Source organism: Corvus kubaryi, unplaced genomic scaffold, assembly GCF_017639235.1.
Source record: "Corvus kubaryi isolate FWS band 111438036 unplaced genomic scaffold, C.kubaryi_AGA036_p1.0 37392, whole genome shotgun sequence".
Taxonomy (NCBI): domain Eukaryota; kingdom Metazoa; phylum Chordata; class Aves; order Passeriformes; family Corvidae; genus Corvus; species Corvus kubaryi.
This window is the reverse complement of record NW_024581131.1, coordinates 2,849,674-2,868,442: the sequence shown is the minus strand read 5'-3', so window position 1 is coordinate 2,868,442 and position 18,769 is coordinate 2,849,674. Positions and strand designations below refer to the sequence as shown.

At 39.8% G+C, this 18,769-nt stretch overlaps 2 protein-coding genes across 3 annotated transcripts in view; both read left to right on the top strand.

Annotated features, from left to right (window-relative positions):
- The window catches only part of PIK3C2A (phosphatidylinositol-4-phosphate 3-kinase catalytic subunit type 2 alpha), a 39,331-nt gene extending 22,388 nt beyond the window's left edge, over positions 1-16,943 (top strand). For both annotated transcript variants that reach the window (XM_042038309.1, XM_042038308.1), the window contains exons 14-32: positions 511-653; positions 1,284-1,472; positions 1,945-2,038; positions 2,295-2,389; positions 2,730-2,910; positions 3,452-3,556; positions 4,605-4,697; positions 4,950-5,079; positions 6,532-6,668; positions 7,331-7,500; positions 7,772-7,928; positions 8,348-8,457; positions 9,648-9,855; positions 11,655-11,779; positions 12,178-12,295; positions 12,388-12,469; positions 12,892-13,001; positions 13,237-13,362; positions 13,896-16,943. In XM_042038309.1, coding sequence (XP_041894243.1) covers positions 511-653; positions 1,284-1,472; positions 1,945-2,038; positions 2,295-2,389; positions 2,730-2,910; positions 3,452-3,556; positions 4,605-4,697; positions 4,950-5,079; positions 6,532-6,668; positions 7,331-7,500; positions 7,772-7,928; positions 8,348-8,457; positions 9,648-9,855; positions 11,655-11,779; positions 12,178-12,295; positions 12,388-12,469; positions 12,892-13,001; positions 13,237-13,362; positions 13,896-14,078 — 2,556 coding nt within the window. In that variant the 3' untranslated portion in view covers positions 14,079-16,943. The remainder of the gene's footprint in view (positions 1-510; positions 654-1,283; positions 1,473-1,944; positions 2,039-2,294; positions 2,390-2,729; positions 2,911-3,451; positions 3,557-4,604; positions 4,698-4,949; positions 5,080-6,531; positions 6,669-7,330; positions 7,501-7,771; positions 7,929-8,347; positions 8,458-9,647; positions 9,856-11,654; positions 11,780-12,177; positions 12,296-12,387; positions 12,470-12,891; positions 13,002-13,236; positions 13,363-13,895) is intronic.
- A 124-nt stretch (positions 16,944-17,067) lies between these two features.
- RPS13 (ribosomal protein S13) overlaps positions 17,068-18,769 on the top strand; it is a 4,556-nt gene continuing 2,854 nt past the window's right edge. The window contains exons 1-2 of the mRNA XM_042038678.1: positions 17,068-17,143; positions 17,389-17,437. Coding sequence (XP_041894612.1) covers positions 17,121-17,143; positions 17,389-17,437 — 72 coding nt within the window. The 5' untranslated portion in view covers positions 17,068-17,120. The remainder of the gene's footprint in view (positions 17,144-17,388; positions 17,438-18,769) is intronic.

The window sequence follows — 18,769 nt, the reverse complement described above, 5'->3', positions numbered from 1 at the left end:
TACTGGGAGGGAACGTTTTTGAAAGCAATCCATAGAAATGTGTGCTGAGATGGGAACTGTGTGGACAAGCTACCACTACAAGCAGTAGCAATTCCAGTTCCTTTACAGAACATAAGCACCTCTCTTTCTCAGTTCAGAGTCCAAATTTCCCTCCAAAGAGAAAGTGCCTTACTAGGCATGGCTCAGCAGTCCCAAAACATGGCCTGAGTCGGTGCTTGGCTGGAAGCCACTGGTGTGGGTTTGAACAGTTCTGTGATTATCTCTGCTCTAAGCATTCTCACTTCTCTTCTGAGGAGTGCTGCAACCACTGCATTGTGCAAGAACACAGCTGTACGTTTAGGAACCGTAGTTATGTAGAATTGAGATGGAAAAAATTACTCAGCAAACAGTATCTGAAGACTGTTACACTTGTAGAATTAAAGAGTTCAGGTTCCCAAACATCTGACATTGCTTTCTCTACTGTGCTTAAGGACTTACATCATCTTTTTTCTTTTTTTTTTTTTTTTTCAGATTGACTTCCCATCCCATGCGTTTGATATTGAATATAAAATTCCTCAAGCTGCAAAGACTACTGTGCATCTTTCTGTAGAAACATTAGAAAAACCATCGAGAGAACGTCTCCTTGCCATTCTCTCCAAGGATAGCACTATTGGGTACATCCATCTCTGCTAGCTGGGCTCTTTTTGCACATGACAATTTGTAGCTAGGGCATGGAATGCTTATATATTCTTAAGTTTCTGTAATATCTTTTTTAAAATATTTTGAAGACCTCTAGAGACTTAAACAAGAGGTTGAGTTAAACATGTGAAATAATGGTACTGACTTAATGAATTTCCTTGTGTTTTCCGGGGCTGGTGCTATAATAGTTTTCTTGCTACAAGATTGCTGCTCCTTTGCCTGCATGTTACAGTCACCTGCTCCTGCCTGGCAGTTTCTCAGTGGCAGTCTCAGCGGTGGCTGTTCATGTGCCATGGAAGCTTTTCTGGCAACCTTTCCTACTGATCGGCACCAAACTAACATTAATGTTTTTGATTTATTTCAGATTATACTAAAACTTAATTTTGTCCTGCCCAAATTATAACTTTGAACTTTGAATTGTTTCCTTAAGGTTTGAAACTTTATTTGGCTTCTTGTTTTGACTTTTGTGGAGGGAACAGTCATTTCAATGTCATTCCATTCTGTGTGTTAAATTATCTGTATGAATACAACAATCAGTGGCATTGGGGTTATTCCAGGTGATGGTTTTTCATGTGCACTATCAACTGAAATGCTCTTGTCTGCAGGCTGTCGAAAGAAGATAAAGAATTTTTGTGGGAGAAGAGACATTATTGTCACAGCCATACTAACAGCCTACCAAAAATCCTGGTTAGTGCCCCTCACTGGGACTGGGCAAGTCTTCCAGAAATATATTCGTTACTTCAGCGGTGGCCTCCTTTATCACCCTTAGCTGCACTAGAACTACTTGATTCAAAGTAAGAAAACTGCTGTAAATAAACTCTCTGTGTTTTGTTGAGCATTAAATGACTCTTCTTTGGTAGAAGATCCTGGAATGGTGTTCTGTGGAAAAATATTGCTGAATTTCTTGTGGTAAAAGTTAAGTGTTCTTAAAATTTCAAAGAACCCCGGCTTACTTTATTGATGTAGGTTTAACCAAGTCATGTAGTGAAAGCACAGCAACAGTGGTTAGGTTTCTGAAGTTTAACATGCAACAGGACAGGAGTTTATTGAGACAGAGTTTTGAGAGGTTTTGACTGTGTTTGTCCTAAACATGCATGTGCGGTTGCACCTTATGTGATGAAGGGCCTTGTACTTGTAGTTCCCTTATTGAGCTTTTACGGATTATATATGGTTGCTTTTCTATCTAGCTGATCTCAAAAAAAAGACTAAGAAAAAAATCTTACATGAACAGAGAAAACTTAATGTAGATTTGTGGTGGCTTTCTAGGTTTGCTGATCAGGAAGTACGAAATACAGCTGTGAACTGGATAGAGACATTGAGTGATGATGAGTTAACAGATTTCCTCCCTCAGTTTGTACAGGTAAGACTTCCTGCCTACACAGGAGTTTGAATTTTTATGGCTCTTGAAAACCCAAAGGAATTGCTGCTGGCTAATAGCAGAAGTGCAGTTGTGTGCCTCTGACTGTAATGCACAGTAGAGGAAACAATTTGAATAAATAATCACTTTGTGCCTGTCCAAAGCACTTGTGGTGATTCTGTCTGTGCATTAGTCACAAAATTTGTCTTCATCAAGAGTTAAATCCAGACTTGATTTATGTAATTTTCATTGTGTTTAGGCATTGAAGTATGAAACCTACCTTGACAGTGCCCTTGTGAAATTTCTTTTGGCTCGGGCACTGGGAAGCATTCGGATTGCACACTACCTGTACTGGTAAGGGGCTTTTTGTTCCACTGCTTGTGTAATGTGTGTGCCACAAGATTAATATTGCCAGAAAAAAAAGATCCTTCTTAACATCATCATTTAATAACATAACAATGACTGTTATGAATGGTGATTATACAGAATGTAGATCCTGGTTGCTGTTTTGGTTTTTTTTAATGAAAGAATACATGGTGCCTCTACAAAGCACAAACTTCTTGCCTTTTCTATCCTGTATATCAGTAACTTCAGACATATGTAGTACTGATTCATTAAAATATTTTAATGTCTTAATATTGCATTGTTTGCTGTATATTCCTTAGGAAAAATTAACTTAAATCCTTTATTTCAGGCTTCTTAAGGATACACTGTATGATACAAAGTTTGGTGTAAGGTATGAGCAAATTCTTGGAGCTTTTCTTTCAGTCTGTGGGAAAAGGCTGAGGGAAGAGCTGGAGAAGCAGACCAGGCTAGTGCAGCTCTTTGGAATGGTAGCAGAAAGAGTAAAGCAAACGAGTGGATCTGCTCGGCAGGTGTGTATATATTTTTAATTTGAAACTAATCCACTTAATTGTCTTTTTAGTCTAAGTTCAAAGTGATATGTAAATGCATAGGAAGATTTATGAACCTATTGCTCTGCAAAGCTTAATGAAGTTGATGTTTTTGTCAAGTTTGTCATCTGAAATGTATGTTGGTGAGGTGATAGTGTAAGAAAGTAGGATGGTTTCTGTGTATGATAAACTGGAAATGAATTTAAACCAATTATTGCTGAAAAATGATCCCATTATGCAAAAGAATGGGATATCTGTTTTTGTGCTAATAATAGAGCTTACAGTTTGATAGAGTGGGATGCTGTCATCTGGTTCAGTCAAAAACCCCCCCCACGAACATGTGTGATGGGTGTTACATTGCTAGGCTTAGGTATTTTTAATAGCTAAGGCAGCAGCTGTAGTTTCTAGCATTCCTTTGACATTGAGGAGTTGAAATAGTGGCTTCAGGGTAGCTTTGTCCAGAAGTTTTCTGTAGATGCTTCAGTTAAGAAAATGTCAGCTGAATTTTCTCTTTTGTCTGCAGGTTGCCTTGCAAAATGGCATGGAGCGTGTGCAGTTATTTTTCTTGAAGAACAAATGCCGCTTGCCTCTCAATCCCAGTCTTGTGGCAAAAGAGTTAAATATTAAGGTACTGCACATTCAGGGTTTCGAAACCCTTTTGTAAAAATTACGACTAGGTAAAGCTTGTACAAATGAAAAAAAAACACTTGAAGTGCTTGAAAGCTCTTTATGCTGTGGAGATGGGGTTTAGTCAAAAATTCTGATTGAATAAGGCAGCAAAATTAGCTGAGCAAAGATAAAATGTGTACAAATACAGTGTAAAACTGACAAAGGCACTTGTGTTAAAAAATATAGACATATATCTGTAATAACTTATTAAATCTTCAGAGCCTGTCTCTTGAGACCAGCAATCCTGGTTATAGCAAACCAAGGGACCACTCAAAGTGCATGAAAAAGTCCTGTGTGCATTAGTAATCAAAAGAGGAAATTGACCAAGAATATAAAGTTCAAGCAATGAGTAATACTGTGAAACATGCAAAACTACCTGTTACTGATTGTGTCCAGAGATGCTGGGCAGGGTCAGGGAGGCAGTAGCTTTATTTTATTGTGAAGGCCCAGCAAGTAATAATGTACGAGAAGCAGGTAAATTATTTTTCCAGAACTCTGCAAGGCTTGACAATATCTGCTCAACCACAGTCTTGATTATATCATCATGCATGACTGAAAACCTAAAGGTCTGTTAACGCTTGAACTAATCCTGTGTTGGAGAGACAGCTCGTCTCGCTTTCCTTCTCTACTGTAACTATTAAATCATGAGCAGCGGCTTGTAAGCAGATAAATGAGAAAATCCTGTGAAACACACAAATACACACTTTTAATACATCTTCTAGGTTTCAACAAAACCTGCTGATAAAATATTTATTCATGTTTTATTCACTCTTCCCTTCAGAATGTATAAAGCATCACTGTGCAGCAATATTGGCTTTTGTACAAGAATTCAACAAATAACAGCCAACGGGCTCGTTATTCAAAGGAAGCACGTATTCACCACAATTGAAATGTTGAAAGTCTGAATAGCCACATTGTGTGTCGAACCTGCTTGTTGTCAGAATATCTCGTTTTCTGGGTTAGCAGGAATAGTCCTTTCTGACCATTAACACTAAATCTACTTGCAGGCGTGTTCTTTCTTCAGCTCCAATGCAGTACCACTCAAAGTTGCACTGATAAATGCTGACCCTCTGGGAGAAGAAATTAACGTGATGTTTAAGGTAGGCCTTACATGTGTATTGGAGAAAAGAAGCTGAACGATAATCACTATTTCATTGGTATCAATTAATTTTAGCACAGACCAATAAGCTTATTCCATGAGTTTGCTCCTGTGTATCTAGAAAGCAACATGTGAACAGGCCATAAAACATAAGAGTCTACCACATGTGAAAGCTTAATTGTAGCCTGTTTTTCTTTTAAGCTTATTAAAGAGAATAATAATTCTCTGGTTAACTTTTATTTTTCCATTTAAGGTTGGAGAAGATCTGAGACAAGATATGTTGGCTTTACAAATGATTAAGATTATGGATAAGATCTGGCTGCAGGAGGGACTGGATCTACGGATGGTTATCTTCAAGTGTCTCTCAACTGGAAAAGACAGAGGTGCTAAACCAGATGTCGCCTTTAATCTTTGCTCCCCCACTTCAATTTCTTGTCACACTGATAGTGAAAAACTTCTGGGCAGAAGGTGCCAAGGAACAGTTCCACTGCAAGGAACTTTAGTATCTGAGAGTATAACAAGTTAGATTGTTCTGAATTTCCTGATGGCTGAGTGGCATCTAAATGTGTTTCTTCTCTTGAGTGTTCTGTTGTCAATGAACAGTGGTACAAAAAACCAAATACAGTGATGAAAGCCAAGGTTGCTCTTGATGCTCTTACTGCAACACAGGAAAATAATGGTGCTATAGCAATCCTTATTCTGAAAGTTTAATTGTGGTGAAAGTATTCCAGTCAAAACTGAAATGCTGAAGTTTTTGGAATCTGCTCCAATTTAGTCAGGGGTATCATTCTTGTACTGAAACGTGCAAAAAGAAGAAAAATTTAAACCAGTCCTTGCCATGCCCACACACATACTATCCCCCAGAATTAGTGTCATATGCTGGTAAAAGTTCTTTGGCTGTCTCTGGGGTTTGAAAGTAGGTCAGAGAACTCTGAGTGCAACTACTGCCTTGCACCTTGAACATGCTTTTTGCTAGTTTTAGCTAATTCCCTAGAGCTGGCCAATAGAAATCAAAGATATTTAGGAGGATAAACAATAACTTAAATATTTCTTCAGTCAGATGAACATCATGACCAAAAACTCTTAAATACATGGAAAAGATGGAAATTTAGGTTGGCAAAACTAAGCAAAAAGCTTCTATTTATGTAAGACTTGCTTTTTAGAGAAACAGATCGCTTTTCCTCCTACTCTGAATGATGACTTGATTTATGTAGCTTATTTTTTCTTACTAATATTAGTGTCCTTAAAGTACTCAAAAGATTAAAGGGGAAAAGTAAAATGGATGTAAATTGCAGATGTACCTTTAGTAGCTCTTGCCAAGATAGAAGTAAAAATTCTGTTAACCAACTAAATGTTTTCCTTTTATAGTTCAGCTATACAAATATTTTTAGTAAATTATATCTCCAAAGTAAGGCCACATATAAAGCCCACTGTCTCATCTGTTTCAACAATTGACAGCAGATAAAGTTACTACATTAATTCAGCGTCAGTGTGTGAGAATTGTCAGCATCAAAGTATTTTGCCCAATTTAGACTAATAGTAGTTTATATGGTAGAAACTAATAATTCAAAGTATAACTTAAATGTGCATTCTAGGAGCTGTAACTAGGGGTAGTAAAGTAAGCTAAGTTGGATAGCTACATGTGTCTCATGGTTTGCTTTGTACCATAGTCTGTGGAAATGCTTAGGGACTAATAGAATTATTTTTACACCTAGCTGGATTTTGAAAGAGTTGGTCTAAGACTGTAAAATTCGTCATTGTTAGGAAAGTTTCTACTGAATAATAAAAATGCAACATAACTTAAGGAGATGTGCTTTGTTTTATTCTATATCAAGGCATGGTAGAGCTTGTTCCTGCTTCAGATACACTTAGGAAAATTCAAGTGGAATATGGAGTGACAGGTTCTTTTAAGGACAAGCCTCTGGCAGAGTGGTTGCGAAAGTACAATCCTACAGAGGAGGAGTATGAAAAGGTAACTTTTTAGCACTGTTCTTTTTGCAGCTCTTTTAAAAGGGCTAAATAGCATCTGATGAAGGAATGAAATTCATAGTCCAGGTCTTCCATTGAAACTTTTCTTTTGTATATTTAGGAAACTTAATTTTTTTCTATACTTGAAAAAGAACAAATGAAAATCCCCTCTATAAAAAGGAGCCAGATGGATTCTCAGGATTTTCATCAGGAGTTTTTATTGGATAGAGAAAAAATGTACTTTAAATTTAAGAGAGGAGAGAATAGTTGCCACTCTTCATTGTAGTTCAGGAGCAGTGGCCTCTTCTTGTACACAAGAGATTCAAAAATTAAAACTGTTTTTTTGGCTATAATGCCATTACAGTACATTGGGAATATGTCTTGTACCCTTTTCTTTGCTAACATAGTTTTGTGGTTTGTCTTCAACTCTTCTTTCCTCTTTCATTTACGTAAAAAGCAAAATGACCATTTTTGCTGAAAAGTGTGGTATCTAGAGATTTTAGCAAAACTATCTGTTTGAAGAACAGTTTGGGGAAAAAAAAGCAAATTTAGCGTCTGTTTTGCCTGGCTTGGATTTTGCACTCATCAAGATTGACTCTTGAATACATGAATTATGTTTTTCCACTGATATTTGATCTCAATTCACTTCTTTTCTCTCCCTCCTAGGCTTCAGAAAACTTCATCTACTCTTGTGCAGGATGCTGTGTAGCCACGTATGTCCTGGGAATCTGTGACCGTCACAATGATAACATAATGCTCCGGAACACTGGGCATATGTTTCACATCGACTTTGGAAAGTTTCTGGGACATGCACAGATGTTTGGTAGCTTTAAAAGGTATCTTCTGTACCTAAGCATTGTAGAGAATGAAGTGATTTTTTTTTTTTCCAAGTGTTGCTCTGGGAGATCTGCTGTAGGTCCAGTACCATGTGTAAGTGCTGTGTAACCTGAAGCAGCACTTGGGAGAGGAACCCAACCCAAACCCATGAAACAGCAGTAATGGAATGTTTAATGCCATTACTTCAGGATGGGGATGGAGGGAAGCAGAAAACACATGACAATGAAGAGACCTTATGATGAACTCAGGAATTCTGTGCTTTTTGAACAGGGATCGAGCTCCTTTTGTGCTGACATCAGATATGGCTTATGTCATAAATGGTGGGGAAAAACCCACAATTCGCTTTCAGCTGTTCGTGGATCTCTGCTGCCAAGCTTACAACTTGATCAGAAAGCATGCCAGCCTCTTCCTTAACCTACTGTCATTGGTAATCATTTTTCACATTCAGTTGAAACTTGATAGATCTGTCATGCTGGGTTGTATTAAAAACTGTGCTTTTTATGCTGGAGAAACTCTTAATGCGGGCTTTTTTTAAAAGCCAGAAACATCTGATCTACTTTTTGGGAAGCTTTATTTGGAATTTTTTAAGCTTTTTTACTGCCTACCTCTTTCTAGAAGATATAAAACTAAGATGATACCACAAATTACACTGCAAAGAGTTCTAACTGCTTTTAATTCAGCAGAAATAATGAATAACTGCTGATTATAAGTAATTGTTGTCTATTGCTGTTAGTGTTTAGCAATTTAGTGCAGCTACATATGTATTTGAGGGTCTAGGTCTTAATCATTTCAGTAGAAAATCATATTGGGTTTATTGCATTAAAACTAAATTTCAATTTCTTGCAGATGCTTTCTTCTGGGTTACCAGAGCTAAGCGGGGTTCAGGACCTGAAGTATGTCCAGGATGCTCTCCAGCCGCAAACAACAGATGCAGAAGCCACCATCTTCTTTACAAGGTACTGGATAAGTGAAAACTAAAATATGTCCCAGTATCATCCTGTTAATGGGAGATTTCTGATAGGAAAAAACGTGCTAGGAATGGTCACAAACATGTCTGTACAAGCTGAACAGTTACACTGTACAATCATAAAATACAGTTAACTATATAAGTAAGACCAGTTTTATATAAGAGTAATGCTTGTGCTAAAATACCTCGTAGATTTTAGGAGTGACGTTGTGTGAAAAATTGGTTTAAAGTGCTGAGAGCAAATAATTCTGTCTGGCTGTTTAACACTTACATTTTGAATACATCCTAAATCATTTAATAGCAGAGTATATGATGGAAAGCATTGTAAAGAAGTTTTCTCTTGGAGAAATCTTTTGCACACTGGGGAGGGAGGGCTGATGCTCCAGTATAAAGGGAGTGCATATAGTGTAACTGAGATGTTGCTACATGTTAGAAAAGTGTTACTGTACTTCACTTCAAATATAAGGGGAAACTGCAGTGGTGTGCATGCAACTGAAAATCATAGAAAAGTTTGGGTTGGAAGGGACCTTTAAAGGCCATCTAAGACCAATCCCCCTGCAATGAACCGGGACATCCTCAACTAGATCAGGCTCCTCAAAGCCGTCCTGTCATCTACAACCTCTCTGGGCAACCTGTTCTGGTGTTTCACCACTCTTACTGTAAAAAAATTTCTTATATCTGATCTGAATCTACTCTCATATTCTTTATCCTTTGTCCTCTCACAACAGGTCTGGCTAAAAAGTTTGTCCCCTTCTTTTGTATAAGCTCCCTTTAAGTAGGAATGGCCTCCCCATGAAAGGCCACAGTAAGATCTCCCCAGAGCCTTCTCAAGTCTGAACAACTCCAGTTCTCTCAGACTGTTCTCTCAAGAGAGGTGTTCATCCTTCTCATAATTTCTGTGGCCCTCCTCTGGACCTGCTCCAGCAGGTCCATGTCTTTCCAGGGCTCTAGAGTTGGATGCAAGTCTGGAAAGCCTTCACTTCTTCAATAAAAACCTATTCCAAAGTTTGGATACTGAGTCTCATATTAAGTGTTGATATGATACTATTCATATAGCCCATTGATCACTCTTAAAAATCTTTTCTTTGTCAGTAAGAAATAGGGGGTTATTTTTCTTAGACTTCAGTCTGATGCATTGACAGAACCACTTTTGTGTGTTTTGATGTTTTCTTTTTCCAGGCTGATCGAATCCAGTCTGGGCAGTGTTGCCACAAAGTTCAATTTCTTCATTCACAATTTGGCTCAGCTGCGTTTCTCAGGTCTGCCTTCTAACGATGAGCCCATCCTGTCATTTTCTGCTAAAACCTATTCTCTCAAACAAGACGGCCGAATCAAACAAGTGTCTGTGTTTACGTATCAGAAGAGATACAACCCAGATAAACATTATGTAAGTATGTGGGAGCTGCGTACACTCAGGGAAGATAATGGTGTATTTTCTTCCAACAAGACACAGCAGGGACAGCTGACCAAAACCAGGCAGAGAAATATTGTATAATGTCATTGTACACAGAGTGTATAATGTCACTGTCTGCAATAAATCTGGGGGTAGAGGAAGAAAGCAGGGGACAGGAGGGGGTTGTCTTCCAAGGTGGCTGTTTGGGAACTGGCTGAGCATGGTTCTGCTTGTGGGCTGTGGTGATTGTCTTGCGTCACCCTCCCTCCCCAGGACTGTCTTTATCTCAGCCCACAGATCTTCTCACTCTTGCTCTTGTTCTCCCAACTGTCCCACTGGTGAGGGGGTGGGAGCAAGCAAGCAGCTGTGTGGGTGCTGAGCTGCTGGCCAGGATCAACCAGCAACAGTACAACCAGCTAGGGTACAGACTGGCATTTCTAGCATCTCATAATATTCTTCAAAATGAAAACACCTCTTGAAAAGCATCTAGAAGGAAGTAGAAAGAGCAGAAGTAGTGTTGGTGGAGATTATTTTAAAATACGGGAATTTGAGTCATGATCACGGGCTCTTATGTAGCTGCCTTCTTTAAAATGGCTTGTTCCTGAGTAGGAGTCGTTAAGTCAGACACTCTGGTTTTGGTCTGACCTTCCATTAAAGTTTGATTTGTTCCTCCTAAGGAAAAGCATTGTTTCCTGTACTAATGCACTTATACTCTTAGTCTTACTAGAGACACCAAGCATTGCAATTTGCCTTCAGGATTTTAATAGACCTGGGTTACACTTTGAGACGTAATGTTAGTATTCCTACGCAGATGTGCAACCTTCTTCGATTTTTTTTTTTTTGTTTGTTTGTTTTACTTCTATACTGCTATTTTTTAGGCTGGAATAATAAGCTCTAGTTCATTTCCCTGAACTTTATAAAAAAGTGAGCTATAGTGATAGATGCAAGTGTACATCTCTTTCCAAGCTGTATTTGCTGTAAATGTCTTAAGCTGGTAAGGCACCGGGAAGGGAAGGTAGAACAAATCTGACTAAAGCTGGAAGTGAAGAGCTTTGTACTGAATCACTGTATAATAAATGTATTTGAGTACTCCTGGTCTGAGCCAAAACAGCCTCGCCCCTTCCAGGAAACTGTTAGGGTGGTCTAGATTCTGCCTAGATTTTTAAAGTTACATAAAGTACATTTAACTCCTCTACCCATAAAATGGGCCCACTGAGTTGAATTTTCTGTGCACCTCTCAAACTTCATTTCCTTTGAATAATGTGAATGTATCCTGGGACTGTACCCCCAGTACTTTGAAAAATTCTTCTTGTATAATGCAGTGCACTTGCATCTGCCCACCAAATTGTCACTTTAAAAATGGAATCCTGTAGAATCAGGAGGGAATTAAATTGAAAAAAATCACACCTGAAAGGTTCTGTGGTAGTTTTGTGCCCACAGATATATGTGCCAATGTAATCCTGCGCCATTGTTAACATTTTGTGTATCTGGTAGGAACTTCCAGTGAGTCTTCAAAGGGAGAGGGCACACAGCTCAGTCTTCCCTACCTTCATCATCCTCCGACAGCTGTGGGTCTACCTTATGGGAAGACCATGTGATGTTACTTTGCATTAAGGGCTGCTTACAATTCTAACTATGAAATGGAAATGTTGGAATAAGGGATATAATAATGGGATATGTATTCAGGAGAAGGATTACTATAGGAGAAAGAGTTGATTGTTAAGAAAATTGTATTGTTAAGTTATTTTATAATATTTTTATATAAACTACTTTTATTTTTCTGTTTTGGGCAGATCTATGTAGTGAGAGTTTTGAGAGAAGGGCAAGTTGAGCCAACATTTGTCTTCCGAACATTTGATGAGTTCCAGGAGCTCCACAACAAACTTGGCATTCTCTTTCCTCTTTGGAAGTTACCAGGGTATGTGCCTAAGTTGCCCATCACTATTGCAAAAGCAACAAAACTGCTCCCAGCTGGGTGGAGGAAAAAATAGCTTGAAATGGAGACAAAACTGCTGAGGGGCAAACTAGACCTCATAGTTGGCAATTAAGGGAGAAGTCAGTTATAAATTTTAAGGAGGACATCCAGAGGAGCATCTCAGTGTTTTGGTCTGTGTGTCATGTTACATATAATAATTACCTATAAGTATTTCCTTGCCTTTCTGGAGTGTCATAACCTGTTGGCATGCTGTGTTTCCACTCTGGATTGGCAGAAAAAAATGGATGTGAGCACTTCAGGATGGAAATGGTGGTGAAATGCTACTGTACGTACTTCTGATAAATTAACTGAAAACGCTATTTTTTGTTCTTCTCATGTAGCTTTCCTAATAAGATGGTGCTGGGAAGAACACATATCAAAGATGTAGCAGCCAAAAGAAAAGTGGAGCTCAACAGCTACATACAGAGCCTGATGAACAGTTCTCCAGAGGTGGCAGAAGTGAGTACACGTAATTTAAATCAAATGCAAGTTTTCAAGTTTTGGCGCTTTTAAACACTTAAACTAACATGTAACATTTCTTCCAATTTTAGTGTGATCTTGTTTATACTTTTTTCCATCCATTACTTCGTGATGACAAAGTGGAAGGAATAGATGGAATAGCCAGACCTGCAGGTAAGGGATGTTTATAAATTGGATGATACAGTATGACGTGTTTACAGTGCGAATCTTTGATATGTTTTTTACTTAACTGTAGTTTTCTCTAATTGAAAACTGCATCACTGTCTTTCCTAATGTGCCTACATAGAGTTTCAAGGAAGTACATACCAAAAATTGTAATAATGTGTGTGATCACTTGGGCTTGTTTATGGCTTGACTAAATTATTAAGGTTTTCACTCCAAACCTCCAAGCTGGTTCTTGCAAGAGAATCCAAAAACCTTTAAAGCCCATAGCCTTGCCCGTGTTAGGGAACTAGAAATAAAATCAGGAACTGACCTTGGTCTAAGGCTTGTATTTTTTACTATATGTGATAAGCAGTGTAGTAGTGATGAAAATGTACCAGTATTACAGAAGAAATAAATGTCTGTTATTCCAGATACAAGTCCATCAAGTCCTACCTCAGGCAAAGTGGGAGGAGAAGTGAAGCTATCCATATCCTATAGAAATAGCACCCTATTTATCATGGTGATGCACATCAAAGACCTGGTAAGTGGAGACCCTGCACTCACTGCCAAAAACTGTTTCCATTTTCTCAATTACCATCTTGACTTAGATTGATGCAAGAATGGTGAAACTCTCTCTTTTCCTCTATATTTTCTGACTGCCTGCTTAATTAACTGCTGCTTTTGATTAGCTTGATTGCAAAGTCTAGACACTTGAAAATAAATATGCAGTTATGCACTAATTAGTTTTCTAACTTGTCTTGTTTCTTTGGCCGTAGGTTACAGAAGATGGTGCAGATCCAAATCCCTATGTGAAAACTTACTTACTCCCAGACACGCACAAAACATCCAAACGCAAAACCAAAATCTCCCGGAAGACAAGAAACCCAACTTTCAATGAAATGGCAAGTTAAAATTAGTGTAGTAACTTGCTATAGCTTGCTATAATCTCATATTCTAAGCAGTAATTTAAGTATTGTCTAAAAAATCTGTAAATATATGGAAATGGAACTGTTTTGAAAAACTTTGTGCCCTGTTTAAATATAAAGCAACTGAGTTAGGTCAGTGTGCTCTTAAAAGTAAGCAGAAATTTCTCAGACTGACTCTGAGGAGTGATGTGGAGGAAGGAAAGGAATCTTAAAACTAAAAATTCCCCTGCCCTGGTTTCACTGACTGATGATGTGCAGAAAAATTAATTCAGGAGTCTTGGCATGTAAACCGTACTTCAGTCAAAAAACAATAGTTCTTTTAAATACTTAACATTGGGAGCACAGAATAAAATAGGGATATCCTTCAGCCCACTGTCTGAGAAACAGACGTACTGAATGGTCACAACGTGCAGTTCAGCCATCTGTCAGTGGCTGGGCAGTCAGAAGAAAGGGCACTTTGGGCAATTTCTTTTGCCTAACTAGAAAATTCTTGACTTCTTCCCTCCTAGCTCGTGTACAGTGGATATAGCATGGAGACGCTGAAACAGAGGGAGCTGCAGTTAAGTGTGCTCAGTGCAGAATCGTTACGTGAGAACTTCTTCCTAGGTGGAATTACACTCCCACTGAAGGACTTCAACCTGAGCAAGGAGACTGTTAGCTGGTATCGACTGACTGCTGTACCCTATCTGTGAACTCAGTGCTGCGCCTCAGCAAGACCAGAACAGTTGTATTCACTTGTGCTTTGTGCATCTTCCTACTTGAAGATAACCTGTACATCTTAAAATAAGAGACTCTCCATTTCAACAGATACATTGGACCAATGTTCAGGTAGCCTAATTTGGAGGATTGCAAAAAAACCTGGTTTATACCCATGTGGTGTTATCAGAGCATCATTTGTAAACGTTTGAGTTGAGGGTAAAGGAAGGGGTTTTTAAACCATCCGTGAAAGTAAGATGAGCAGTTTGGCCATGCTGGTTGGTTGAACCATAACTCAATCATTAGGCCTGTGGATATATAGTGCATTTTTGCTTTTAATTTGTTGCCGCTGTTGTGTCATCCATGACATGATGCTGGAGAACATCAAAGGAATTGCGTATTTTAGGATTACATTCCCACTACTAACGAGACATCACAGAAGCAGCAACAGGTAAAATTTTGGTGGCTTCACACACACCTGTAGAAGTGAAGGTTGAAGGGCTGGAAAAATTCCTTAGCGTTACATTTAATCCCAGATTCATGCTTCTCTAAGACTTATTGGAGTGAGTGCCAATAGTGGAAGTTGTAATAATGGTGCCTTATAATTCAAATGCTTCTCTTTTACCTCATTCCTGGTATTTAAATATGTATACATACTAACTCTCAGCTCCTTATAAAGGGGGAACATTCTCATATTTGATACCTTGCGGGTCCTACTGGAAGCCTTTTCCCAAGACGTGTTACATACAAATAGCATCACGTATACTGACCTTCACAATTTGTTCAACTTAGATACATTTTTTTCTTCCCCATTCTCTACCCATGGTCTCCAAAAACTGAATGAAGACTGGCTGAATGTGGTACCGTAGGAAATGTGCCCAGCTTCTCAGTGGGGGTTTTTGTTGTAATTTCTAGAGCTTTTCAATACTGCAGTGATTAATGGAGCAGATTCAAACACTAATCCAAAGTGGCATTTGCATTTGTGCTTCCAGGGAAAGAGTGGCCTCTAGTTGAAAAGCACCACTGCTGGATGAATTGCAGGCCAGAAATTAGTTCAGTTAACAGCTTTGAGAGAGGAACTTGGCTGCTTTTTTTTTTTCCTTTAGCAGTTCACGGCAATACTGTTTCTCACTCCCAGTAAGAACTACTCCCACTAAAATACTTAATTCCAAGGAACATTAGATTTGAATATATTGTGAGAGTGGAGTGCAAATGTCACTATCTCCCGTTAATACCACTGGCTATTTAATTAGGCCCTTAATTAGGCCTTTCTGCACTACAGGTGTCACCTTTTTGTTCACCTTATTTGGGGTTTAGGATGTTCATGTTCTGTGTAAACAAAGCTCTAAAGTTGCACACTTCTTTAGTACAAAATCTTGAAGCAAAATTTAAAGTGAAATATGCAACTATGAACAAAGACACAATATGGGGAAAGCCTTCTGTCTACCCAACACTAAAAACCTATTTTATAATCCAATTTTCCTTCCCCTGCTACTGACCAATCACTCTTCAATACAGAAGAGAGAAGTAAACTTGAATCTCCTGGTGCCTAAACGATTCACGGTCCAATTTCATAGGAATTATTGCAATTAAAAAGCTAATGATATCTTGAATGTTAGAAACTGGGCCAATACTAGTGGGCGCTAACAAATCCCAGTTGTAGTAGGCATCTTCTGCATATTTTTCATTTAGTATATAGCCTGTAAATAATAAACTGTATAACTAACTAGATATATTTCCTGCTCACTTGATGCTTTTGAGACTTACTCCATTCCATCATTAGAATCACAAGTCACTTAAACACAGGAAAGTAGACTACTGTTTTTGTGAAACGTTCCATTGTGAAATAAAATGAAAGCAATATGGACTGCCTTTTTTGCAGTTTGCTACTAAAGCACAGTGTCTTACAGCACAAAATACAATTAAACTAAAATCATTTAAAAAATGATTTGCAGTTTTAACAGTTGTCTGGACTGAAAAAATAAAAAAGTATAGTACTGTATTATTGTTAGCACATGTCCTGACTTCTGATTTAATCTTCTTCATAGCTTAATTCATTTTGTGCCTTTCCCTTCCTTTTCAAAATCGTCACTGGCTGGAGCTTTTTATGGTCATGGATTTTATGTTGTCTGTGGGATCTGGCCTTGGCCTCTCCCCACGTGTAGAGGACCAGCACCAAGCTTGCACCTCTTTTGCACTATTCTCAATTACAAAAAACCTGATTGTTGCAATAAGAATTTACCATGCTATATAGAAAAACCAAGATGGATGTGAAAGAGGGAAATACTTGGGATGGAATTTACCGGTGTGCTAAGTAGCTTGAAAAGGTAGTTTTAACAGCTTTTTATATCTTGTTTAATGAAAAGAAAAAAAAAATCTTTTATGCACCGTTTGACCTGCAGCCAGAAGTGTAATTGTTCCTCCAGACCTTGTGTTGGTATCCGAGAGCAGCAGCTTGCGCTAGGACCTCTTCCTCTACTAACCTCCAACTTTGCACTGACCTTTTTATTACTGCCTTTGTACGACCTACAGCTGCCTGTCTCTGGACGCATGTGCGATCTTTGGTAAACGCTCTTTTCTCTATTTTTACAACTGTAGGGTTGTGTAGAACCCCTCGTCACCTGCCTTAAGGCCGGGGCTCCCTCGGGGGGCCCGCTGTGTCCCCCCTTGCCCGGGCGCTCCCTGAGAGGGGGGACGGAGGGCAGCGAGAGCAGGGCGCCTCCCTCCGTCTGTGTATCTCTAAGAACCAAATACTTTAATTAAACGATAATAAAGATGTACAATATGGCCCCGCGTCGGGCGGGCTCGCTGTGACTCCGTAACTCTCCTGTAAGTACATTAAACACTATTCTGGAATAAAACCCAACGCGTGGCCTGCTCTGTGCCGGGAAGGGGTCTGGGCGGGGCGGCTGAGGGGGCGCGCGCGGCGCGGCTCCGAGGCCGCTGATTGGCTGCCGCGCTCCGGGGGCGGGGCCGGGCCGCAGCTTCCTGCGGAAGCGCGGGGGGGCCGCTCCCTCTCTCCGCGCTCTGCCGCCATCATGGGTCGCATGCACGCTCCGGGGTGAGCCGCAGGGCCCGGCCGGGGCCGCGCCCGGGGGCGGCTCGGGGGGGTCGGGGGGCGCCGCGAACCGGGGCGGGGGCGGGAGCGGGAGGGATGCTGCGGGAGCGCTCCGGCGCGTGTGGGGATAGCGGGGGAGGCGGGCGGCCGTGTGGACATGGCGGCGGGGTGGGGAAGGCTCGGGCCGCGGCCGAGAGGCCGAGTCCCTCAGCTCGGGCGCTCAGTGTCTGATGTGCTTCTTCCCGCAGAAAGGGCCTGTCCCAGTCGGCCTTGCCCTACAGGCGCAGCGTGCCCACGGTGAGTACCTTCCCCAGTACCTTCCCCAGAATCTTCCGCACCCCGTGTGCGCTCCGGCACCCACAGCGCAGCTCAGGGGTGTCCACGGAGGGAAAGAAAACGAGAGCTGTAGTATTTTGCGTCATCGCTCTCAAATTATGGCCTGTGTAAATGCTTCTTCGGCATGTGATGAAACAGGCTTCCCAGGGAGATGGTGGAGTCTCCGTCTGTGGAGACATTCAGAACCCACCTGGATGCGCTCCTGTGTTACCTGCTCTAGGGAACCCTGCTTTGGGAGAGTGGGTTCGATTAGATGATCTCCACAAGTCCCTCAGCCCTAAAAATTCCGTGGTTCTGAGGTGATCCTTAGGCTACTAAGGAGGCAGGTGTCTTTTTCCTGGCCGGCTGGTTCGTTTGGCGAAGTAGTCTTGTCTCTTTTTCGTACCTTTTTCTGTTTAAGTACTTCTTCAAGTACTTGGAGTCTCTGTGTTGATAATTCCTAGAGATTAAATCGTTATTTTCACACTCGAGTTTGCTATTGTGGAATAAACCGATTGCCTTCAGAAATACTTACAATTAATTTGTTGGTCAGGGTACTAAATGGAGTTGTTTTGGCGTGCCCTTAGTTCTTTGAGGCTGCTTTCACTTGTAAGGGAAGTCCTCCTTTGCAAGATCATTTCTTGGAGGATCTGTTTGTTGGCAGAAAGAACAATTTGTGGTGCATGTGGAAAAGCATGGAGTGAAAACAATGAAATGAGAACATAAGCACAAAATCTGAAATTAAATAGATACAATTTAAAGTAAGGTAATATGAAGCTGCTTGAAGTACTGCTGATGGTTAAACAGTTCAATAACAATTAGGATGATCAAATAAATGCTATATTTGTTTTTAAAAATCCTGTGGGGTTTTTTTTGTTTAGTTTTGTTTATGTTCTATTTTAAATTGTAATCTTTAGAGCACTTCTGTGTTTATTTTTGCTGTGTTTTTCTGTTTCATGTTGTGATAGTATTAACAAGTAAAAAAAATCTGGAGCTTCTGTAGCTCATGGGAAGTCAGGATTGCCGAACTTGGTGTTGTCTTCCCATTAATAATCATGGAAGCAGTGGCTTTATCAGTACTGTTTAACATAAAATTAATAGAAAAGGCACAATCCTATCTTGGTAGGTTTGTTTCATTTTTTAATTAATTAGTGTACTTAAAATCTGATTTTTCACTTATCTCTAGTTAACTTTACTGAGAGGTGGCTAAATGGGTCTCAGTTTTGTATTTGTCAAAAGGCCTGGATGAAGAATTCCTTCCCAAGGGCAGTGATTTTTTTTTTTTTTTTTTTTTTTTTTTTTTTTTTTTTTTTT